Consider the following 22,980-nt stretch of genomic DNA (forward strand, 5'->3'; position numbering starts at 1 on the left):
AATTGCGGTGGGAAGTCGTATCTACTGCTTACCTTATATATATATATATATATATATATATACATGTGTTTTTATTGATGTGTATCCATTGGTGGAAGAAGACGGTCCGGCGCCAGGTAAATATGGATCATGTTGCTTGGGAAGGAGAATACGAGTTTAGTGTTGCGTAGGTACTTTTGTATACATCCGACGATGACGAGTCGGTAGATAGAAGGTAAGTAGAAAAGTAATTGGAGCCCGATGATGGATGCTAATCGTCTAGGGTTGGGTTCGAGGTATAATTGTATGTATGTTTGCATGTGTGAATGTATGTAAGTTTGTATGTATGAGGATGACAGGCAGATGAGGAAACACAAAGCCGAGCTGAGCTGGAGGGAAACGCGGTAAGGGTATGTTTGGTTGTTTGTTTGGTCTGTGATGACCGGGCCGGTGAATTATGTAGGATGTATATAGGTTAATGAGTGTAATTAGTGTCCCTGTGGTAGCGGGACATATGGAAAATGATGAGCGAGGCGCAAATAGTAGTACATGTAGTAAGTGTAGTAGAGCATGGTAGTTGTAGTAGAACATGGTAACGAAAGGTTGGGAGATATAGCAAGGAACTTGTAGGAAAGATGATAGAGAGTGAGTAGTAGTAGATGAAGTAGAGCATGGTAATTGTAGTAGAACATGGAAACGAAAGGTTGGGGGATATAGCAAGGAGCATGTAAGGAAAGATGATAGAGAGTGAGTAGTAGAGACCGATATGGTTGGGATCTGACAGTGTGCTGCCAAGGAAATATTCGGAAATTCCGCGTGTGCGGCGGACACACTGCGAAGAGTGGTGCCGGGACGAGGTATGTGTATTGTGTAGAAGACGGGTTGGCCTTCCGCGAGCTCGAATGTCAGAGTCGGCAAGATCGGCAAGCCTTGAGATAAGGCTCATGTTGGGATAAAGAGTTGACAGGGCGACGATGTCGCGAAGTAAGCCGTGAACACGGGAAAAGCATATATTGAGGAAGGATATCGGAGGGGAAACAGTCAGAAGTGTAATTGAGGAAACAACGACTTTTCTTTACTCATCAAGAATCGTCCGCCTGAGTCATAAGAGGATTATAAGGAACTTCCAGCACGCCCAAAAGACAGTAGTCCTCTGTCCAGGAAGAGACCTAGAGAATTAGATTAGGTTTAAGTAGTGATTGTAAGGGGTAAGTTTGGTGGAGACTGGGCTTCCCCAGTCAACACAAGTGCATCACGGTCATTCCACGAATGAGGTTTGGATATAAGGTATCGAAGCCAACTAGGATGACTTCTTTCGACGATGGACTTTCCATTCTGTTTTGGCAACACGCATGAACAGTTCCACGTCCTTGATCGGAACCCAGCTGGTGAGAACCTTCATCGCATTCTCGAAGTCGGACTCGAGGACGATGTCACGCATGCCATCAATAAGCGCCGCTGAGGTCGCATGAAGAACGTCCAGACCGTTGCCAAATGCACTGACATGAGCTCTCTTCCCGCTCTTGATGGAAGATCCAGGTGCCGTGAGATCTTCTGCATCGCCGAGCAGCATGAACACATCCCATACCCGAAGCTGCGCGGGAAAAGGGATGGAGTAGTTGAACAAAGTTAGATACCAGCGAGTACCGTACGCTGTAGGTGGGATGCCAAGCTCATTCTATGATAGGCATTGGATTAGTACGGTGCGCGACAAATGGGGCATGTGCTACTTACCAACTTCGCAGCAACCTCTCCCTTCTCCAGCCATTCTCGCTCGAAGTCACCCAAGGCCTCCATGAGTCCCGCAAAGCCGGACTGATACAGACGCCCCAGACCCCGCAATTGCCAGAGTCGGACAAGCATGATAAAGGCATGTTCTTCATCGTAGTAGGCAAGAAGCGTAGCAGCAAGGGCCGCCATGCCTTGAACGTAGCCGGTGTCAGGAAAGTACAGAGACATCGCATGCAGGACGCGGAACAGCAGCCGCTGTCCACCACGATAGCGGCGGCGGAACATAATATGGCTGGTGATTGTTCTGGGGACATCGATGTCGATCTGGACATCGTCAGGGGAGGACATCAATTGGTATTCATTGAATGCCTCGATGAGCTCCTCTTTGGAAGGGCTGTCGCTGTGCAGCTTGGCGCTGGCTTCTAAGAAGGCATACCAAGCGGTTGCTCGCCATCGGTCCGGTATGCCTTTCCATGTCCGTTCAATCAACTTCGAACTGGTGGTGTCGAACTCGAATGTCATACCCCCTCCATCGTTGCTCCGGATTGGTTTGGCCATCTTCGTCCATTTGTCTTCCCTCTCCCACTCCTTCTTCCTTGCTGCGCGAGCAGCAGCTGAGTCCTGGCGGTCCCCAGGTGTGACAGCGTTGGTCGGTAGCGTGAGCATGTCGCCCGCCTCATCCTTAACACGGCGGGTCCGGTTGTGAGGAAGATGATTAGCCGCCCGACGAAATCGTGTGGTTGAACGCCGTAAAGGTGAACTGTAGGTGCTCTGAGAAGATGACGGACGGATTGATGGCTCGGATAGCTTTCGAGTCGGAGATCGGCCGGTGAAAGAGCGATTTGGGCCTATTGCTGATGGTGGACGCATGGAATATTTGCGCCTTGGAGTTTCGGAAGCAAGAAGTAAACTTGTGGAGACACGCTGAATGGGACTAGGATCGATTCCCTCGTTGGAATTAGACGTTGGGGATCGAATGAAGCCGTAACGATCCACATCGCCTGCTTTGATGTTTTGCCAGTACTCAATGCCTCCCGCAAGCTCATGTGCTTCTCGTTTGAATCCGGGGACACCGTCTGTCCCGAGTGACGACACAATGCTTCGGGTATCAGTCCCCGATATACTGGGTCCCGACAGACGGGAGCCTTCCATGCTCGGGGGAGCGTTATCTTCCCACAGAACGCCGTTCTCCGCGGCCATGGACCTTGCTACCTCCGAGTCGGTCACATTCTCTTCTCCTTTCTCATACATCAGGCGTACCCGTCGCGACAGCATGTCTTCGTCTGCAGAGATGGCCCGGCTGGCTATGGCGCTATGCCTCACCCGGAGAGTTGATTGCGGTTTGGGGCGCCTCGTCGGCGTATCGAAGGGTTCTTCCTCAGCGCTATTCAGTTCCGGCGAGCCCATGGCTGGCAGAGCCGTAGCGCCCTCATCTTCAAGCACATGCTCTTCTAATCGTTGATCTGCCCCGTCCATCTGCGCAAGTCTTTGTTGTTTTGCCTCTTGCGCCTGAATTTGTTGCTGAAGTTGACGCCGTTCCTCTTCCTTGATGAGACTGCCACGCTTTGAAAACCTCATTGATTGCGGTCCAAGACCATCTAACGCGGCGTTCGGGATGTCCAGAGGAATCCCGTTGAACGGCGCTTGAATAGGAGGGACAGGCGGTGTGTCATCTTCATCCCGATCGTACTCCCCTGACTTTCTACCCCTTAACCCACCCCATCTACGTTCCGACCATCGCGAACCGGGGCGAGAACCGGGGCGAGAACCGGGGCGCGAACTGGGACGCGATGCTGTATCATCAACAATAATGCTGGGAATACTGCGCAGCGACCGCAAGCTCACAGTGGAAGCGCCGGCCTCTGGTAGGGTTGTCACTCGGTTTCTGCCGCGTCTGGTGGTTCGTTGCGACAGAACGGGTGGGGCTTGATCTTGAGGGACGCCAGACGAGGTACTGGACGAATTTGAACGGTCCTCCGAGCAAAAGGATTGATTACTCGGCGGGGGAAACGACGCAGACCGGAGAGTCACTGGGTCTGTCGTCGCGATAAGTTTATCGTAGGGCAGGGTATGAATTGCCGAGGTCGATTCGGACATCACGGCGGAAGGTACAGAAACAGATCGATTATTCACCATTATCCCGGCATGACTTGCGCCCTATTATTTTCAATTAATCCGTAGTATTTAGTGAAGGAAGAAAAGTCTTGTAGCTGATGCTGTGTGTGTATGCGTATGTGTGTTTGTGTGCACGTTAACCAAGGGAGGCAGCGGCCGGCGGGGCGGTGGATTGTATGGAGTATTCGGTCTTGGATCGCGAGTGAGGGAACGGATAGGAATTGAACTAGGACCGGGAGGCGCAGTAGAAGTTCAATGGAATTGATGATTATGGAAATCGTATAAATAAAATAGAGATTAAGATTATGGTGTGTGTTTGTATGTGGTGGACGGGGAATGAGCGACAGATGGGGGAAAAATCCAGTGTTCGGCGCAAGAGATCATGGCCGCCCCCAACAGTGCGACAGAGGAAAGGAGGGAGGAGGAAGAAGAAGAGGGAGGAAATTTGGGGCGGGCGTTGCTTCCCACTTCAGAATGGCTGGACCACAGTTCCTGGGAAGGATGCTTGGCGGCAGGACAAGCTTCAGCAATCCAGGGAGGAGGGGATCGAAGGTCGGGGAGAGGAGTTCACGGAATGTGTGTCTGTGTCTGTGTGTACTGTGTAGGTGTAAAATCGCTCTATCTGGTCTGCGTTCGGGGGAACGATGAAACGGAATTAGCCAAGGGAGGAGGAGAGGAGGGGAGGAAAGGCAATAAAAAAAAAAAAAAAAAAGAAAAAAAGAAAAAAGGAAAAAAAGAAGAAGAAGAACCAAAAAAAAAAAAAAAAAAAAAAGAGCCCCAGCCAGTATATCCAGCAATGCGCGCGCGCGCTCACCTCTTGAATCAACACCACCTCTCTCTGCAATTCCTCCTCATTGAAGAGAGAAGAACCGCATTCAGCCGCGCCAGAGAAGAGAGTCGAGATTGAAGGTTGGTGAAGGGAGAAAGAAGGAGAGGAAGAATTGAAGAACAAGAGGAGAAGACGAAGAAGACGAAGAAGCAGCGGCGGCGGCGGCGATCCACTATACAGATTTTAGTCTGCTTTAACTCCTCGGGAGGGCCACGCAGCTGTGGATCTTACACGGTTAATTTTGCCTGGTCCCGACCGCAAACACTGTTAATAATAGTATGTTCCCCGGGGCCACAGTATCAGTTGCGAATTTCTGGTCGTTGTGGTTGCGTAGATCGAAGCCAATTGTGGTGGGAATGAGAGAGAGAAAGACAGAGAGAGAGGGAATGAGGGGAAAACAAAGACAGACAGGTATTTGGTGGCTGATGAATGCGAGAGAAAGTCATTGTTTGTTTTCTTCTTTCCCACTTGTTGTTGTGGCTCCCTCCATCCACTTTTCTCCTCCTCAATTGCGCACGCACCACCCTCAGAACAAGCTTAGATCTACTCAAGTATAAGCAGCGCACAGGTACAGTACAGTACTACCCACTGGCCTGTGTCCTCCTCTCCTCCTCTCCTTGCTCGATCACCGAAACTGTATTTGGCTGGGTAGAAAGGGAGAACGGAGGGATGTTGGTCCTCCTCCCCCTTGAAAGACTGAGTACTCGTAGAAAACTCTCGACTCAGGAAGAGGATTAGAAAACCTGTCGCCATCTTGGTGTGCTTGCGTTTGTGATGCCAATTAGCTGGTTTCATTCTCAGGAGTCATCTTCCATTGAAGATTCGGATCCACCTCAGTGGCTAATATTTACTAGAACTCGACTCTCTGCTGCATGTCCGGTCCGGTCCCAATGCAAGGATTCGCTGCAGCCTTTATACATTATTCTCGTCGCTCGTCGCCGGTTCTGTTTATTGGCCTCCTTATGTCATCCACCTTGCTCGTCATATCGACATAGTCTTCCCATAAATTGACCCATCCGTTGTAACTCCGCCAAGGTCAGATGCCCGCTGACCTTCATGCAAATTCGGCACTGACATAACACACATTCAATGCATGTAGCCCTTCGCACCAAGCTCAAATAGTTCACAAAAGAAGGAAGGATACACACAAAAAACGGCAAGGGCCAAAAAAAAATATCCACAGCAAATGAAGAAGTGGTAGAGGACACGCGCCCCGTCTAGCTTCAAGCCACAGCAGCGGCTTTGATGCCGGATTTGGACGGCTCACGAGAGCGTGCTGGTTCAACCGGCTCATTGGGGAGAAGTTCGATTTGACGAACAAGAAAGCTTTTCTCATCCGTAAACTGGTCATCTTCAGTTCGATCCTCTAGAAAGCGAGGTAGGAATCTCAACAGGCGATCGCGGTTGTTGATAAGAATTCGCTGAACCGCCACTGATTTGTTGGGGTTGGCAACAAACACCTGCATCACATTCTTCGTCAGCATGCCGTCCCCCATAGGGCCGGACGGGCCCAGTCAGTGAGTCTGCCATACCTTGAACACGTGGAATCCCTCGTATTGGACCATCTTGCGATCATCTCGCAGCAGCTTCATGCACAGCTTGAGGTTCTCACCGCTCTCTACATACTGCATCATGACATTGTAATTGGCGCGATCGAGCAGAATCTCGCCGAGCAGCTTGATGCTCTGTCGCTTCGTCACATACGAACTGGAATCGACAAGAACCTCATTGAATTTCGCAAAGAAGCGATCAAAGTTGTTAGACAGGTACCCTGTCACTAGGCTCTTGTGCCGGGTCAGGATGTCCTGAGCCTACATGTTAGCACTATCCTCGCCCGCGTTCTCGGTAGGCAATAGTCACCCGGAAGGTTGTGAAAGAATCGGCACTCAGCTCAAAGCTGCCTCGGTCGATCCAGTAGAAGAAACGCCAGAAGATTCCAGTCCCATCTTGGAGGACCCCAGGCTGAACTTCCGTAAGTTTGATTGCCGGCTCTCCATCGCCCGATTGGTCGTACAGAATGATGGCCGCAATGACATCAAACTTCAAGGCTTCTCGCAGGATGATGCCGCACGGCATTGCGCTTTCGCCATGCTCATAACCCTTGCACAGTTCAACGATGACCTCGGGTCGGTTGTGGACTATGTAAGAGATGACCGGAGGGTCGCTGTGGTTTGAGCTAGCACTGGCGGGCCGAAAACGAAGCATGTGTGAAAAGATGGCCTGGGTGTCCTTTCGAGCTTCGAATGGAAGGAGATGAAGACTGCGAGCTAGTTCATAAAGCAGGTCTTCCTGGAGAGTTGCGTGGACCAGATTTTGAACCTGGTCAGGAGACACCTCAATATCTGCCAATAATCACATCAGTCAGGATTGCCTGAAAAGATGCGATTACAATTGATGACAAGCCGCCTGCAATTTTTACGAAAGCTCACGAACCTTGAGTGCCTTGGACGATCAACTTCATTTGTGCGAGCGGCTTTTCCACATCCTACATGTTCGCGCAGTCAGCAGCCTTCCCGGAACCCAGAACAGCACGGCTGGAACTTGAGGAGGGAATAGCATATGAATTAGAAACCAACCTTGGCAGTCCCGGGGTCTTCCCGAAGTCGCATCAAAGTGTCTTTAATTGACCGAACAAGATCAGATGGTTGACGGGATCGACCGCGGTTGAAGAAGAAGGCCATGCTTGAGCTTGTTTGTATTGCCGGCGGAACCAAAACAGCCTGGGTGGGGAGCAGTCGCTGTGCAAAGGGAGCGCCCGGATTCAAAGCATATACAGAGTCGCAAGAATTGGGAGAAGTTCGAAATCTCTCCTTCAGTGAAAGATGGCAATGGCCGACCGAATTGAGAGGGGTTGTAGTGTTCAACGAGGGAAGAGGGGAGGAGGAGGAGGAGGCTGTGAGAGATGGAGCTGCAGCTCTGGAGGGAGGCGGTGACGCTTCTGTTGGCGGGGAAGCCGAACAAGCCTCAGGCTCGACAAGGCATGAGTTCTCTTATCGCCGTTCTGGGCCCCCCATGATAAATGATAATCAACAAGGCGGCGGGGCAACCAGTAGTTGAACCAACCACTGGACAATTGCCCGTCCCGCTCCTTTTCCATTTTTTTCTGCGCTTTTTCTTTTCCGGCCGCAGACTGCTGAAGATCTGAACCCCTCCTCTCTACGCCCACACTCCCCCCCCTTCCTCCACCTCATTATCTCCTCCTTCGCGTCCGTGCTACGGTCTTGTAATTTGGTAGCGGCGCAATTGGCAGCTCTCAGAACCATAGTCTGTGCATATTGATTCTATACCCGTCAAGCTCGTTCACGCGGCTCGTTGCAATACCCCGCAATCGTCACGATGTCTGCTTCTGCTCTTCCATCGCAGCGTGTCCCCATCGAGGATGACGCCCGTTCAGTTTCCTCCGAGGAATCCGATATCAGCAACGAAGAAGGATGGGAGGATGTTGAGCCTGATGACGAGACTCAGCCCGTCGTCGGTCTGTTTTCCGACAAGGTGTACCCCGATGTGTTGTCCATGTTGAAAGAGACCAAGGACAAGCACAACTTTGACCTGCGAGGAATCCGCAAGGAGTTCGGTATGTAATTGATCTAATCAGATCCGCGTGGCAGTGATTCTTGCCGACGCCCGGACAATCTATCGGGAAAGACTGCATGGTGTGGGTTACAGCTAACTTCTAACGCATTACTATGGTAGACTTGGACTTCTTGGGCACTATCAAACTTGTCAACTACATCCGCTCTCATGTCAAGCAAGGCAACATGTCGCCGGATGTCTCCTCCAAGGATAAATTTGACGACGAACTTTACTTGATGCCGGTCCTCGAAGACGACGCTCTACTGTACAGCTTGGATGATATTGACGAGGAGGGGCCAGACGCTGCGGGAAACACGGACGCTGAACGGCGGGTGATTGAGCTGCAGGAGGACCTTGAGCGCCTGCAGACCCAATTCTCTGAATACAGAGAGGCGGTCCAGAAATCAATGGAGGAGCAATTATCCAAAGAGGATGAGAAGCTCAAGACCGACCCCAATGCTCCTCCGGCGCGACGGGCTACCAGCAAAATCGAAGAAGCAGACGCGGATTACTTCGTTTCTTACTCCTATAACGGTACGGTTCTGAATACTGCGCATCCCATATGCGATCTGTCCACTGACAAGACTCCCGCCAGGCATTCACGAGTCCATGCTTAAGGACACGGTCCGCACTGAAGCTTACCGGGATTTCGTCTACGAGAACAAGCATGTCTTCAAGGACAAGGTTGTCTTGGATGTTGGTTGCGGAACCGGAATTCTTTCCATGTTCTGTGCCAAGGCTGGCGCTCGCAAGGTCATCTCCGTCGATAACTCCAACATTATTGACAGAGCCAAGGAGATTATTTACGAGAACGGTTTCGGCGATGTGATAACGTAGGTACCCCGGTTCATTTCGCTATGACGAGTTTAAGCTAATGGTTGGACTATCAGGTGCATCCGTGGCAAGATTGAGGAAGTTACACTCCCCGTCCCGCAGGTGGACATCATCGTATCCGAATGGATGGGATATGGCCTTCTTTTTGAGGCCATGTTCGACTCGGTCATTTACGCTCGAGACCGCTACCTTGCGCCCGGTGGCCTCATGGCTCCGTCGCATGCTACCCTCCGCATCGCCCCATTTGCGGACTCCGAATTCATTTCGTCGCACATCACTTTCTGGAAGAGTGTCTACGGCTTCAACATGAAGAGCATGCTTACCGGCATCTACGATGAGGCACTCGTCCGCAGCGTACCGCCTTCATCAATTCCTGGAGATTCTGATGTCTTCCTGCCTCTTCCGCTGCATACCATCACTGTTGAAGAACTATCTTTCTTGAGAGAGTTCAAGGTGACTCTTACTGAAGACATTGATGCACTCGATGGCTTCGCTATTTGGTTCGACATCTTCTTCATGCCGTCCAGAGATGCCCCTCTTGCGGATGATGCTATTCCCTCTGATATGCAGAAGAAGGGCATCGTTGCTTTCACCACCGGGCCCCACGGCACTGAAACACACTGGCAACAGACCATCTGCCTCATCGATCAGGAGAAGAAGAAGGGTGTTTCGCTGAAGAAGGGTCAGACGATCACTGGTAAGGTTGGTTACCAGAAGAAGGAGGCGGGATCACGATCGTTGGATATCAGCATTGACTGGGAAGCCGAAAATGAAAAGGGCTCTCAGCTGTGGAGCTTGCAGTGAGCCAAACACGCTCGCTGATCACCATTTTATAAATAGCTTAGATCCCAGCAATCTCTTTCATGCGGGCAAGACAAAATCATAGAACGTGTTCGCATGGCCCACGAAAAGTTCAACGTGTAAGCATGGTAGCTCTTTTACTTTGTAATGGTACATCACCTAGTTTTGGATGAGAGAGCTGCTCATGTTATGATCGCATAGTGAGTAGTCAAGTTTGTGAATGCTACTCTGCATGTGTCGCTCGATTCCTTGACTCCGTCCCTCGATGGCGGTCATGGCGGCGATGATGAGAATCTGACTTGGAATGTGAATGTCGATGATGCGAGCGATCTCGGCTTCTGTCTCTGCGATGATGTCGACGGGAACTTGGGTCATGGGACTTCCGCGAGCTGTCTGGAGAAGCATCGAGCCTGAAACCCTCGAGGCTGTCCTGTGATGCAGACCTTTTTCTACGATGACGCGACCGGCGCTTTTCCACAGACTTGATTTCCTCAAGCTCGCGCTTCCGTTCCTCGTTCCATCTGTTCCTTTGCCTCTCAACTGAGCGGAGCTGTTGGACACCTATTCTCATTGCCGCTAGAGGATCGTTGGCATCCATCCTGGCCTTTTCTCTTTCTTTCCGCAAAGGATCCTCATTACCCCAGACATCCTTGCTCGGCATGGCTTCCGACGTCTGTGTATCGGTTCGAGACGACGAATACCAAGGATTCTGACCGACGGATTGCCGGAAACCCGCCGCATTAGAAAAGCGCATGGTATATTGGTCCTCGAACCTTCTTTGCCTCTCAGTAGACTCCTTCTCTGCTTCTGCATTCTTCTCGGCTGGTTTGCGGGCCGTTTCCGAGGGGAATAAGTCAATATGTCCGGTGCTATCGTGAAGGGGTGCGTCGCTTGAACGGACACGAGCCTGCCGGTCCTGTGTAGCTCGGGCCATTTTGGCGTCCTCCTGGGCAAATCTGATATCCCTATCTGTATCGTTCTCCCCAGCTAGTCGTCTCCTCTTCCTGTGTCGCCCGGCCTCCTCCGAGTACCTGTGTTTATCAGTTGAGGAAACCGAGGACTGCGGCGGCGGCGGTGGGGGTGGGCTTGAGGGTCGTTCTCCGCGCAGGATTTGGATTCTTCGCTCAGCGTCGACTTCCTGCATGCGGCGCTCCTCTTCCTCCTCCTGAGCTTTGGCTTGCGCCTCGTCGCGCCGCACGCGAGCGATGTTCTCTGAGTTGTAGACGTTCCATGATTTCTTCCCTAGGAGATGGCTGGACCACACGGTTTGTCAGTATCAAGACATAAATAATGAACCATTGAACACAATGACTCACAGCGGCATTTTCACTGGTAGACCAAGTATATTGAAGGATGAAAGGAGAAGATGGATTGCTCGTCCGCAAGAGTCGTCATAACGATCGGTGAAAACGGAGGTCCGCGGGCCGATAGACTAAGCAACGGTACCTTACGTCCATGTGTCGCGAATGGAGCTCCCCCCATTCATAGCCGCCACTTCTCTCATTCCCATTCCTTCATCTTTTCATACGCCTGCCACCTTACAGACAACTTGAATATACTTGCAGTCAGCCTTTCGAGACATCTCTTCATTTTCTTTTTAAACTATTCTGTCTTACCTCTCATTTTAGTTGAACTTTTGCCACAGCTGCCGGCAGCATTTAATCGCCCCTCCCCCACGCTCAACCGCACTGTCAGGCATCGTCTAACTCTATAGTCGTGTCGGCCTAATAAATTTTACATCTTGTGCAAAAATGTTTAATCGCAATAACTACCCCTCTGTGCCCAATCCCTTCGGCGCTCGTCCCTCGCGCGGGGACGGCTATCCTGCCCCTAATCAACCGGGCGGATATCCTTCTGCAGGGTACGCATATACATAACGCAAGGCTCTCGGTGATGACATTCAACTAACTCATATGGCCCATTAGTCCCGGAGGATATGGAGCCCCGCCGCAGTCTATGGGCAGGCCTAGCCCATCCCACATGCCACCACGGAGCGAGAAGCCCGTCAGCTCTGGCCAGACATGGACGCTGCGGCCTGCAAAGAGCCCCGACAATGTGTATACTTTCGGAAACTTGTATGTTGCGATCCGACACGATTCAAGTCCGGCTTTCTAACATCTCCTTAGAGTCGCGGTTTCAACTCAGGACTTTCCTCCCTCGCGCGATGGACACGATCTCCTCCTTCTCATCAACGACCTCTACGTTCTTTCTGCGCGTCCTCTCGATGGGTTCCCCCCGGGTCACATTAGCATGTCGGATCCCCAGCGGACTTGGGCTGGTATCGCTTTCACCGATTCGGTGCAAGTGCAGATCTATGATCCTTTCAGCCAGGGTGGCCAGGCGTACGTCGGCTCCACCGATATCGAAGTAGGATTCGCTGGCAAGAAGAGGGTTGAGACTCCGTATGACCAGGACGAACTGGCCAGCGTTGTGATCAAGGTGCGCTATATGATTTTATCCCGACTCACATGCGCCATATATTCTGACAGGCCTAGAACTTCGAAAATCAAATATTTGCTCCCGGTCAAAAGATCCTCATGGATCACCGGAGCATCCCGCTTTTGTTGACGATCAAGACTGTTCAGCGCGTTGATTTGTCCTCTGGCAAGCCCGACGCTAGCGGTGGACAGGTCGAGACCGACCCTACTGCTAGAGGTATCCTTACAAGACACTCCCAGATCACTTTCTTCAAGGATGCTCGTACTGGCATAAATCTGAAGGCCTCGAATCGACGACCGGCAGCCAATTCTATCATCCAGCCTGACTTCAAGTTCGAGAATATGGGTATTGGTGGTCTCGACTCAGAATTCAGCACTATCTTCCGTCGTGCCTTTGCATCTCGCATTTTCCCGCCGGGACTTGTTGAGAAATTAGGCCTTCAGCATGTGAAGGGTATTCTGCTCTATGGTCCTCCGGGAACGGGTAAAACACTGATTGCGCGTCAAATTGGAAAAATGTTGAATGCCAGGGAACCTAAGGTTATCAATGGACCGGAAGTGCTCAACAAGTACGTTGGTCAGTCGGAAGAAAACATTCGAAAACTCTTTGCGGACGCAGAGAAGGAGTACAAGGAGAAGGGCGAGGAGAGCGGCCTTCACATTATCATTTTCGATGAGTTGGATGCCGTTTGTAAGCAGCGTGGCAGCGGAGCAGGTGGAGGTACCGGAGTTGGAGACAGCGTGGTCAACCAGCTACTCTCCAAGCTCGACGGTGTCGACCAGCTCAACAACATCCTACTCATTGGTATGACCAACAGAAAGGACATGATCGATGAAGCCCTCCTGCGTCCTGGTCGTCTTGAAGTTCACATGGAAATCTCGCTTCCGGACGAGAGCGGCCGTGCTCAGATCCTCAAGATCCATACTCAAAAAATGCGCGACAATAGTGTAATGGACGATGACGTGGATCTGCCCGAGCTGGCTCAGCTGACGAAAAACTTCTCTGGTGCCGAAATTGCTGGTCTTGTCAAATCCGCGTCGTCATTCGCATTCTCAAGGCACATCAAAGTTGGAACGATGGCTAACGTCAGTGATGATGTTGTGAATATGAAAGTCAATCGAGCTGATTTCCACCACGCACTTGACGAAGTCAAACCAGCATTTGGTGTTTCGGAGGAAGAGCTGTCAAGCCGTATTCAGTATGGCATCATCCACTTCTCAACTGGCATCAATGAGATTCTCAAGGAAGGAGAGCTTTTTGTGAAGCAAGTTAGCAATGCGGAATCCTCTCCTTTGTTCTCTGTCCTGCTGCATGGCCCGACCGCAAGTGGAAAGACCGCTCTTGCTGCTCGGATCGCCATTGACTCGGGCTTCCCCTTCATCAAGTTGATCAGTCCTGAGGACATGGTCGGATATAGTGAAATGGCGAAGATCCAGCACATTACCAAGATCTTTGATGATGCTTACAAGAGTCGTACGAGTGTTGTCGTGGTTGACAATATCGAGCGCCTTATTGAGTGGGTTCCTATCGGTCCTCGCTTCAGCAATGCAATCTTGCAAACGTTGATGGTGTGCTTGAGAAAGCAGCCTAGCAAGGGCAGACGACTTTTGGTCCTGGCGACCACAACGGAGAGGGCTGTGTTGAAGCAGCTGGACGTGTATAACTCGTTCAATGCGGATATCATGGTTCCCAATGTCATGACATACGATGAGCTGAGACATATTCTGGAGAAGTCCGAAGCCTTTGAAGCGCAGGAAATTGAGCAAGCGCTAGAGGGTCTTGATGACATCTCCGAAAGCAAAACAATTGGGGTTGGTGTCAAGAAGGTGCTTCTGGGAATCGAGACGGCCAAGCAGGACGTCGATAAGGTAGGGCGCTTTGTGCGTGTCATCAACCGTGCCATTCAGGAGGAGCACACTTTTGCGTAGAGTTGGCAGGAGCTATGAACAGCGAGACTGGTATATCATGGTGTATAATGACGCTAGAGCAATTGAGCATGACAGTATACATGCTATACGTCATCTTTCTCACAGGCTGGCTTGGTCATGCCCCTGCCGTGTTATTTCATTCATTTAACTTAACACTATTGTAGAGGTAACTACCCACCCACTTTACTGTCTTAATCCCGTCTCTTAAACTTCCGTCTCTTCGCCTTCACTCTCCAAAAAGCCCACAACCTCGCAACATCTTGATTTCACCTTCCCTTAACACTTTGATAGCCATCGTTCTCTTCAGTTCCCGCAATCTCAACACCAGATTTCCCACAAATACGCACATGCACAGACGTCTATCATGCCTTACAGCGCAATCCAACCTAAGCAGATTCTGAAACGAGCGCCGTCACAGCGTGAGTATGAGTTCCTGCAAGAATGGGCTCCTGAGACCCTGAAGAATCACGAAATCCCATCGCAACAGAACACTTTCCAGCCTCATCAGGCCGCTCCAACCAGCGCACAGGGCATGTCCAATCCTAGACAACAGAAACTGCGCACCTCTTCTCTGTATGAAGACTGGAAAGCCCAGGCTACTTCGCAGGGAGAGAATGTTCACAAGGAGTGTAATCCTTCCGTCCATACACCAACACAGAACAAGAATCACCAATCCCAGTCCGCGAGCTTCAAGTCTACAGCAGTCGCTGCCGAAAAGCCACATGACAACTTGCAGTCAAAGACAAACACGAAGAGCTCTCAGCCAGCATCTTCCAAGAGCAACACTCTTCAATCTTGTGGGTTCTACCATCCTTTCAGTTTCCCGAGATTCGACATGAAGGCTTCCCATAGAAGTACATCTTTCTAACAAGCTGGCAATGCGTTCAATCCACTTAGACCATTTCGCCCAGCCTACCGTGAGCGCCAGTAACCGTTTCAACACTGTCCACGCGAGCAACAGAAAGCCATCCAAGCCAGTCGCTGATCCCATCAAGGTCGCCCAGGAACCCCAACAGAATCCACGTCTCTCGGCTTCGAGCCCTACTGCATCAGAAGCCACCAGATCTGTGGAAAGTTGCAAGGGCAAGCCGGCTGAAGTTAGACAGAAACATGATCATGTCGCTTCGCGTCACTCCTCCGCAACCACGGCTTCCAAATCGCTGGATAGTGCCCAGTACAAGCCCACCGAGGTGAAGCAGAAACATCGCTCTGGCTCCTCGGAATCCGCACCAATGTCACCCAAGCCTGCGGCAAGTTCCAAATCTGTTGATGAAAATAAGCAGAAGAAAGCTTCCGATGTCTCGGTACCTATCACAGTCCAGTCATCCAAGCCTGTGGAAACTAGTAGAAAGCCCATCGAAAGCAGACAGAAACCACGAGGTGGATCAATCTGCTATACCGCTCCGAATGGCACCCGCTTTCCTCGGCACAATGATCTTCACAAATGGTCAATGGGAGTCAAGAACCAGCACAATGATTTAATAATTTTCATGCCAGTGTTTGTCGAGAATCCGTGGAAAGGCCTGCAGCCTGTTCTAACAACCTGTGAGTTTCGGTTCTGGTGAGTGATTCTCTGCCTTCCAACCTTGCTGCTCTGCTCTCGACTCCAATGGCATGTTGCTGATAAGCTACATACAGAAGCAACCTGGAGTCTTTTCATGTTACGTGAATCACAAAGATAATTTACCAGGGATGGAGCTGAGGATCTCTGTGCAGTTTTATTTACTCTCCATGGATTTTGCTCTGTGAATAACCCTGTTCAAGAGAGCCATGCGCAGGTTGTCTGCGTGAGACACAAGAAATCGAACTCATGAGAGTATTCAATATGCAGGTAGCTTAATACTTCGCCAATTACTGTTCTCTTTATCAGACATTCCCATAGTCAAGGGTTTTATTCTGTGCTTTCGTGATGACCTTTTCTGTATTGAATAATGATCCGTGTTCTTCATATGTATTCCTTCATAATAGCACACCAGACCCTAATTCAAAATGGAACATCTCATTTCCTTCGAATTATAACATTGAATTACAACCTCATTACTACCGAGGACATTCCTAACTTCGATGGTCTTGGAGTTGTGGGGTTTGTAGGTGGAGGGAGGTGTTTGTCGAATAGGCTGAATCCCAATGCAGTAATACCTCCTTCTCTCAGCATTCTTAGCCCCTGAGCATCTTAAAGGAACATGTCACTACAATATCAACAGCACACACTTCTCAATCACCTCCTCTGCATGTAGCTGACGTACCTTCATGACCCCACTCTTCTATCATCTGAAACAAATTATTCCCAGGGTTCGGTTTCCGATCTAATCCTACGGAAGGGATTTATCCGGGGTTTCATTTCCCTCAGGCCCACCATGCCCGACGACCATCGCCTTGCCTTGTAACGGCCAACCTCAGTCATACAGACAGGTCGTTGAACATACAACAGACGAGATATCCGAAGTTTCGGTCTGTATGACACCTTGACAATAAAGCACTATCTCCTGTTTGCCCGCCTGCAAACTCGCGAGATCGGTCTGCACGCTCGTGTCACTAGACCAGCCTGGACGGGCATCTGCCCTGCTGCCCATCCGTGCCCTGAATGCGATATGATTGCTGGTATAACTCAGCCTCTCCGACTAATGATCTCCCCGTGTCTAACCATTGTTTGCCAGATAGGCCAGAATCGCTAAGGAGTCTTCTACGACGCAGGGAGCAGGCAATGGTAAACGCGCAGCAAACTACTGCACCCCTGGTCCTTAGCTCTATACAGGACATGAGTGCTACGGATAAGCTCAGTCTCCTACATTAGTAGAACTGGCAGCTGACCATGATTTAATGCGTCATAACACGTACCAGCAGCTTGTGGCCCAAACTTCCCGGTCAATCACCAAGGGGCTGCGCGCACTGTGGCTGAGGTCGCTGTGCCACACTTGACAGCAGCAAACAGTTCCCCCCGTTCTTGAGCGTCCTGAAGCGTCCCCACCTAAAAGCGGCAAGGAAAACATCCCAAAACAGGGGGTGGAGCGGAGCAGGCCGAGGATTTCCGTCCGCTGGCGGAGTCGGACCAGCGGAGCTGACTCGAACATTTTGCTTTGCTCTTTACGTCTGATGACCAAATGCGGGGTAAGGGAATAGAATCAAGCAACATGAAGATATTGATTACTCTTGATCGGATCAACTCATGTCCTCAACAAGCATTCTTGTGTGGAAATCCTGCCACACTGGTATGCGCTCTAGGAATGCCTCCGAGGACCGTGCCCGTATCGTAACCCCAGGTGACCTAGGCCTGGCACATGACTTGGCGCCTGTCATCACAGGGTGTGATGTGATGGGGAGTTTCCCACTTCCCGGATGTCAATCTGAAACGTTGCGGGCGCTTTCCTATGCTTCTAGAATCTATTCGAGCGATTGGCCACTGACCTTGCCTCCCGCTGCGGATTTCGAATGGCACAACTTCTCAAATCTGCAAGTATAACCGAAAACATATTGCGCAACATGAAATTTCCCACCGAGAATTTGTAAGTACAGTATTACATTGTGCCGCCGATGAAGTATCAACAGGGGCCATCCCAGAAATCCACCCAGCCATACGGTATCCCAAATCAGAACAGACCATCCCGAACCCAAGTACGCCAAATTCAAACCCCACAGAAGCCAATTTACCGAAAAGCCAGCTTTCGCGGTCGCAGTCGAGGCTCTTTACCTATCAAATGCTCCTCAGCCGAAATTATAGCATAGTACCTTTTCGCCAGTTCTCACTCGTCGAAGGTGTATTTCTTGGCCGCACGACGATATTCTTCGGGATGGGCACTTTCGGCTTTCGCCTTCAATGCACTTGAAAATACAGTCAGCACCTGGAACTCCAACATTGTGGTGGCACTGCCTGTCGATCAGGCGCGAAAGACTCGGGGTGCCCGTAAGACACTGAACGCTGCCAAGAATTGTCTTGACAGCGGAGCGCGGCGGACGCCCGCGCAGTCAGTCAGCGGAGCGGAATCCGTTTACGACCGTCGACAGTTACACTAGGGGCAAGATGAAAGAGCCAGGGGAAGAATTCGCAGCTTACTTGACGCGTTTCTGGGTCCATTCCAAATCTCGCTTGGTCTCCCGAGCGACTTTGATACCATCGGCAAAACTAGCACGTACGCCCTTCAGCCGCCTTTGCGCAAGAGCTTGCAACTCGAGCAGCTCGCGCTGCTTCGCGTTCAACTGGCCGGAGCTGTTTGCAAAAACCTTTAGCTTCATTCATTCCAAATTTTATCGCCCAGCGCAGAATGTTGCCTGCTGCCCGGGCAGTGAACCAGATATCGTCGCGACTTAGGATAGTACTCACGCTTGCGCCTGCATCGCCAGTCCCTTGTCCAGCGGCGTGGGGTCAAACATATCTTGCATGCGGTCGTTCAATACATCAACGACATCGACCCCAGAGTACGAGGCAGAGCTGGTCTCATAATCTCCGCCGATGCTTCCGGATGCATAACTGAACCCGGCGGATGTACGGCTTCCAGCAGTGGTGCTAGTGTCGGAGAGATCGGGAGGAGATCCAGACACTCGACCGACAGGATAAAGGCTGGCCGGAAGCGGAGCCTTAGATGGAACGTTGATGGGAAGAGCAGGGGACTGGTAGTGGTGGGTCGCCATTGTGAAAAGAGGTATGGGGACGTTGAGGATTATAGCAACAGTGAGTGAGGACTCGAACAAGAAGGTTGAATGATTGACAGCTATGAAGGAGCTGGTATGTCAGAGATCAGACGCTGTATGGTCAATGGACAAATCTGATCAATCGAATGGGAATAGACAAGAGAGGCCTGGAGAGATGGAAAAGGAAGAAGGAGCAAGGCCAGATGGGGGAGGACGAGGAGAGGGCTTTTATAGCCCTCCGCGGAGAGTCTTCCATCCGGCGGAATGAGCATTGTCGAAGGGAAATGAGCTCTAGCAAGGACCTGAGGGGAGAAGAGAGGCGGGGGGGATGCTTGGAGATGGGCGAGATGGGGCCATTGGGCATTGGGATTGTCCGGGGAGGCATTTTCTCCCACCCCCCCTCTGCTTCTCACCCTCCATCATCCCTCCACTTGTCGCCAATCCCAACCCCCCAATTCCGCCCGTCTTGCAGTTTCTGAACGCCAATTCGCTCCTTCTCCCGAAGGGACCCCGCTCTGGCTGAAAAGACGAAAAAATAGAAAGATTGCTGAATGGCCGGAGAGTGGTCCAGCCCTCTTCATCCCTCCTCCACCCGGCCGTCCTCCCCCGGTGCTCCGTGGCGACACTTTCGGGCATCCCGGGGACTCTCAGGCCCCGTCCGTCTTTTTCTCCTTGGGCTGCGATGGCTTGGGGGTTTAGGAGAAGGCTATAAGAGGGACGGTGGGAATGGCAATGAGGTCAGTCCTGTGGCCTCCTCGGTTTGGCTCTCAGCGGAATTACTGTCTTTCTTCCGAGCCCCGATATATGAATACTGTCATGAATTGAGATCCCCCGAGGAATCAAGTTCCTCCAAATCGTCTTCTCCCATCGCCAACTACTTCAGGTCTTATTCTCCTGTTTGCGCGTGCAGCAAATTATCTTTCTTCTACTTGATCAGTCTTCAGCCAACAACCGCCGCCAATATCAGGAGGCTGGGTGGCTGGGGCAGACGCGGGTGCAGCAGAGACACGGCGTCTATTCGACAGGAAGGTGACTGGCCATGACGAGAAATGCTTGTCTACATAGCTGTGGAAGCATGTGGCATTCAATCGAGCTGCATCGGCCGTTAATTCTCTCGAATATCATAGTCAAACTGCGTGGCTCGCTTCTTTAGAGGTCAGCCAACCTCATCAAATCGAGCATATGCAATTTTCGCTGGCCTGGGCTAGTGGGCTATTGTGTTCGGCTGACTTTTGAGGCCTCCTAAGGTGAGAAAGCTTGTCTCTCTTTCATTGCAGCTTTTTGAGGTTCCTTGTCATCTTTGGGCTATCATATAAATGGTGATTTCTTGAGTCAAAGGCTGCAAGGTACAAGAATCTGCAAATGCATTAGATGAAGCGGGGGCTTACGAAACTCGCAGGCTTTGTGAGAAGAGAAATAGACTGCATATCGAGGATCATGGATCAATATTGGACACCTTTGCATATGCTCGGAACGAACGAATGAGAACGATCTGGCGCACATTAGACAGACCAAGAAAAGCTCGGAGAGACGGCAACCACAAAGCGCAAAAAGGCCGGATTTGCATCCCTCAGATCCTCAGGGCGGGCTATGACTCCTGCTAACACGACGCGAGCGACCCAAGATCGTTCAAGTGGCACGGCAGGGCAGAAATTGGCCCCTGAAATCGAATGGGAAATCGTGTAACCAACAGGGGTTATTGTTCTTCGATTTTGCTTCGCCAGACATATGACGTGCAAAGGATAGAGCCTGAGATCACCTGGGATGTCGGGTTCGTGGAGAGTGCGTTGTCCGCTTATCGGCGGCTCAGCAGCCCGCGCCTGGATATGTTCCGTCGAGCAATTTGTGCGAGCTATCTTCAACCACTGGCACTTCCACTGATTACAAGCGCTATAGACGCCGCCAACGTGGGAATCTCGATGGCAGACGGGGCAAAGTGGGCCTAGACGAGAAGCAGTTCGAATTGCTTGCAGGTACAGGTCTTGCTGTGTTGGAAGAGCCTCGGAGCCCTCCGATTTTCCCAAGACTCTGGTTCAGGGCATCCTTGTCCAGCGAGTCGAAACTCCGAATCAGGTGCTCATGATAATGCCCAAGCAGGACAGAAGACCTAATGCGTGTGGGGGAAGGGAAAAAAAGACATAGTCTGGATACACACGCAATACAGGTTCTAGGCTGACAGGCAAATTGGAGTTGCTAAAACACGCACGGAAAGCCTGTTCCTTTGGTCGCCGGCTTGGATCTGAAAATACACCAGTCACGATCGACGCCGGCTTCACGGTGACATCCACCGACAAGCCGTCATGGCCAGTGGCATTCGATTATTCCTGCATCAAATGCGGACGCCGTCATTATGTCTACAACCTTGCTGCCTCACGGATTCTTAGATTGTCGCCTTACAATTACGGCAATGTTTCTCTCCTCATGCCGTTTCCAACTGTGCCTGAGCGGCCCCGACTTCTATGTCTTGGTTGATTTACACCTTGAGAGAAGGGCTCTCTCTATCGCCTGTTGTCCAGCAGCCCGACCGGAAAAATTGGTCGCACAGAAACCCGGCGAACTGATGGCTGTGCCTCCAAAGAAAATAGTTCGGTCACTTGCATCTCTATTTCGTGTGGTTTCCGGTTTGCTTCTGGTTCTCACCACTCAGCTTCCTTCAGTCGCCAGCCGTTGTAGGCTGGGTCATCTCTGGCCAAACTGTCCGAGTTGACTCCAACGAGATGATTAATGAGGCAAAAATGGGATTATTTTACTTTCTGCATTATGGAGTATTCACGAGCGGCGGCTCGAAGAGCCTGTCTTGTCTGGACTGGTACCGCTACGCTAATGCAAAAGACTGCTGCTCGACATCCGCCGACGCTGCACCAAGGTTCTTGGGCCAGGCTGCTAATACCCCCGATGCATGCTGGGTCATGGCTCCTTTGGTTGTGAGACGATTGTCCCCGCAGTGCCCAACACTCGGCTGCAGACGAGGGTCCGTGTGAAGTTTCTCCATGGGCGAAAGACGTCTCCGGAATGGCGGGCAGACAGACTCTCGAGTCCTGTCAGCTAACGGCGACGGATGCACTGCGGATGGTTAATCTATCTTCAAAGGGATGATGCAGTGCAGGTGGGGTGAAAATGGGGGGAGAAAGAAATTGCCTTTATTCGCCTGTCACTCGTTTGCTTTGCATCTCCCTCACCGCCACATGAGAAAACGAACAATCTACCGGAGGCTCGCTCGCGCCATATGATAGAGAACATCCTACCCTGATGATGACAACGCGGGCTGTCTTGAATTATTCCGATGGCTAATCATCCAGCCCTGTCGCGCATCGGATCCTCCCTCCTTCCCTTGTGGTCGTTTCCCAAACCCAGTAGAAGCGGGTTGCAACTACGGGTTGAGGCCGGGCCCGTCGTCCTACGATAAGCGCTCGTTCTAAACCAACTTCAACCTGGCATGCAGCTCCACCCTGCGATCATCCATGCTCATGCCTGACATACGGTACTGTACCTAAGTATCCGACTCAGGCAGTTGCATTGCGGCAACCAGATTAGGCCGATAGCATCAACGTCATCCCAGTGCATTCTCAACACTGACTCGATTGGACACTCGTTGCGATTGATTCCTTCCGGCCGCTAGTTGATGCCTTGTGGCATCCTGTCATGGGTTTGGGTGAATCAAATTTTTGCCCGCCGTTCTTCATCCAAACCACCTTTCTACCCGCCGCATCGGCCGCTTTTCTCACCAGCAGTGCCAGTCCGGTTGTTTCAGTGTCCATTGTGTCAACAGCCGTCGAATCGGCAACTGAACCCGACGATAAAAATCCATCGAGGGAACAACGAATCTAAAACTTCATTCGCGCACAGGAGGATACGACAAATCATTTTGGTCTTCCAACGTACAATATATCGTGTCCGGCCTCGAAATGATGTGCAATGTCATCGCCTCAATCTTTATTCGGATTGAGTCATGATATGGTCATACAGTAGGCCTCAGAACACTAAACATCACTTTCCACACCCAAGTAGAGCCCGTCAATCAGTCTCCTTTGCTTCTTTCTCGATGTCTGGAACCATTACCTTCGAACCGCACCACGAAGGTTGAGATCGAACACCCGAGTCACGTTCCACAGCAGGAACCACCCA

General features: G+C 51.1%; 12 protein-coding genes across 12 annotated transcripts; 5 read left to right on the top strand and 7 right to left on the bottom strand.

Moving 5' to 3' along the window:
* Positions 1-249: 249 nt before the first annotated feature.
* On the bottom strand, positions 250-1,102 carry BO97DRAFT_167233 (uncharacterized protein). The gene has a single exon (XM_025690269.1). It carries the CDS (start codon positions 923-925, stop codon positions 455-457), a length of 471 nt encoding a protein of 156 aa, XP_025548711.1. The 5' UTR covers positions 926-1,102; the 3' UTR covers positions 250-454.
* Positions 1,103-1,279: 177 nt separating this feature from the next.
* BO97DRAFT_351582 (putative TBC domain protein) lies at positions 1,280-3,846 on the bottom strand (the record flags this gene model as incomplete). The annotated part of the gene is made up of 2 exons (XM_025691985.1): positions 1,280-1,657; positions 1,714-3,846. 2 exons carry the CDS (start codon positions 3,844-3,846, stop codon positions 1,280-1,282), a joined length of 2,511 nt encoding a protein of 836 aa, XP_025548712.1.
* A 942-nt stretch (positions 3,847-4,788) lies between these two features.
* BO97DRAFT_167298 (uncharacterized protein) lies at positions 4,789-5,663 on the bottom strand. The gene is made up of 3 exons (XM_025690270.1): positions 5,244-5,663; positions 4,886-5,197; positions 4,789-4,826 (listed from the first exon to the last, which is right to left on the bottom strand). Exons 1-2 carry the CDS (start codon positions 5,447-5,449, stop codon positions 4,954-4,956), a joined length of 450 nt encoding a protein of 149 aa, XP_025548713.1. The 5' UTR covers positions 5,450-5,663; the 3' UTR covers positions 4,789-4,826; positions 4,886-4,953.
* Positions 5,635-7,335, bottom strand: BO97DRAFT_458136 (Mo25 family protein; the record flags this gene model as incomplete). The annotated part of the gene is made up of 5 exons (XM_025699220.1): positions 5,635-6,114; positions 6,187-6,465; positions 6,515-6,996; positions 7,088-7,139; positions 7,231-7,335. The coding sequence occupies 5 exons, from the start codon at positions 7,333-7,335 to the stop codon at positions 5,878-5,880; spliced, it is 1,155 nt and encodes a 384-aa protein (XP_025548714.1). The 3' UTR covers positions 5,635-5,877.
* A 449-nt stretch (positions 7,336-7,784) lies between these two features.
* BO97DRAFT_479996 (protein arginine methyltransferase RmtB) lies at positions 7,785-9,957 on the top strand. The gene is made up of 4 exons (XM_025700724.1): positions 7,785-8,228; positions 8,348-8,761; positions 8,823-9,060; positions 9,118-9,957. The coding sequence occupies exons 1-4, from the start codon at positions 7,991-7,993 to the stop codon at positions 9,863-9,865; spliced, it is 1,638 nt and encodes a 545-aa protein (XP_025548715.1). The 5' UTR covers positions 7,785-7,990; the 3' UTR covers positions 9,866-9,957.
* Positions 9,958-9,975: 18 nt separating this feature from the next.
* On the bottom strand, positions 9,976-11,239 carry BO97DRAFT_167225 (uncharacterized protein). The gene is made up of 2 exons (XM_025690268.1): positions 11,179-11,239; positions 9,976-11,115 (listed from the first exon to the last, which is right to left on the bottom strand). Exons 1-2 carry the CDS (start codon positions 11,184-11,186, stop codon positions 10,086-10,088), a joined length of 1,038 nt encoding a protein of 345 aa, XP_025548716.1. The 5' UTR covers positions 11,187-11,239; the 3' UTR covers positions 9,976-10,085.
* Positions 11,240-11,367: 128 nt separating this feature from the next.
* Positions 11,368-14,409, top strand: BO97DRAFT_374730 (AAA family ATPase SEC18). The gene is made up of 4 exons (XM_025692951.1): positions 11,368-11,723; positions 11,788-11,937; positions 11,989-12,301; positions 12,358-14,409. The coding sequence occupies exons 1-4, from the start codon at positions 11,614-11,616 to the stop codon at positions 14,227-14,229; spliced, it is 2,445 nt and encodes an 814-aa protein (XP_025548717.1). The 5' UTR covers positions 11,368-11,613; the 3' UTR covers positions 14,230-14,409.
* BO97DRAFT_167311 (uncharacterized protein) lies at positions 14,350-15,910 on the top strand. Its single transcript, XM_025690271.1, has 4 exons — positions 14,350-14,395; positions 14,521-15,026; positions 15,127-15,790; positions 15,868-15,910. Coding segments are annotated over exons 2-4 (1,098 nt in total). The 5' UTR covers positions 14,350-14,395; positions 14,521-14,593; the 3' UTR covers positions 15,869-15,910.
* A 1,780-nt stretch (positions 15,911-17,690) lies between these two features.
* Positions 17,691-19,109, bottom strand: BO97DRAFT_445460 (KxDL motif-containing protein). Its single transcript, XM_025698550.1, has 3 exons — positions 18,548-19,109; positions 18,281-18,433; positions 17,691-18,048 (listed from the first exon to the last, which is right to left on the bottom strand). Exons 1-3 carry the CDS (start codon positions 18,853-18,855, stop codon positions 17,970-17,972), a joined length of 540 nt encoding a protein of 179 aa, XP_025548719.1. The 5' UTR covers positions 18,856-19,109; the 3' UTR covers positions 17,691-17,969.
* On the bottom strand, positions 18,940-19,297 carry BO97DRAFT_167320 (uncharacterized protein). The gene has a single exon (XM_025690272.1). The coding sequence runs from the start codon at positions 19,238-19,240 to the stop codon at positions 18,977-18,979; it is 264 nt and encodes an 87-aa protein (XP_025548720.1). The 5' UTR covers positions 19,241-19,297; the 3' UTR covers positions 18,940-18,976.
* A 3-nt stretch (positions 19,298-19,300) lies between these two features.
* Positions 19,301-20,212, top strand: BO97DRAFT_167346 (uncharacterized protein). The gene has a single exon (XM_025690274.1). The coding sequence runs from the start codon at positions 19,407-19,409 to the stop codon at positions 19,896-19,898; it is 492 nt and encodes a 163-aa protein (XP_025548721.1). The 5' UTR covers positions 19,301-19,406; the 3' UTR covers positions 19,899-20,212.
* A 791-nt stretch (positions 20,213-21,003) lies between these two features.
* On the top strand, positions 21,004-21,616 carry BO97DRAFT_167335 (uncharacterized protein). Its single transcript, XM_025690273.1, has one exon. The coding sequence runs from the start codon at positions 21,206-21,208 to the stop codon at positions 21,560-21,562; it is 357 nt and encodes a 118-aa protein (XP_025548722.1). The 5' UTR covers positions 21,004-21,205; the 3' UTR covers positions 21,563-21,616.
* Positions 21,617-22,980: the final 1,364 nt, after the last annotated feature.

This window comes from Aspergillus homomorphus (assembly GCF_003184865.1).
Source record: "Aspergillus homomorphus CBS 101889 unplaced genomic scaffold BO97scaffold_37, whole genome shotgun sequence".
In the NCBI taxonomy this organism is placed as follows: domain Eukaryota; kingdom Fungi; phylum Ascomycota; class Eurotiomycetes; order Eurotiales; family Aspergillaceae; genus Aspergillus; species Aspergillus homomorphus.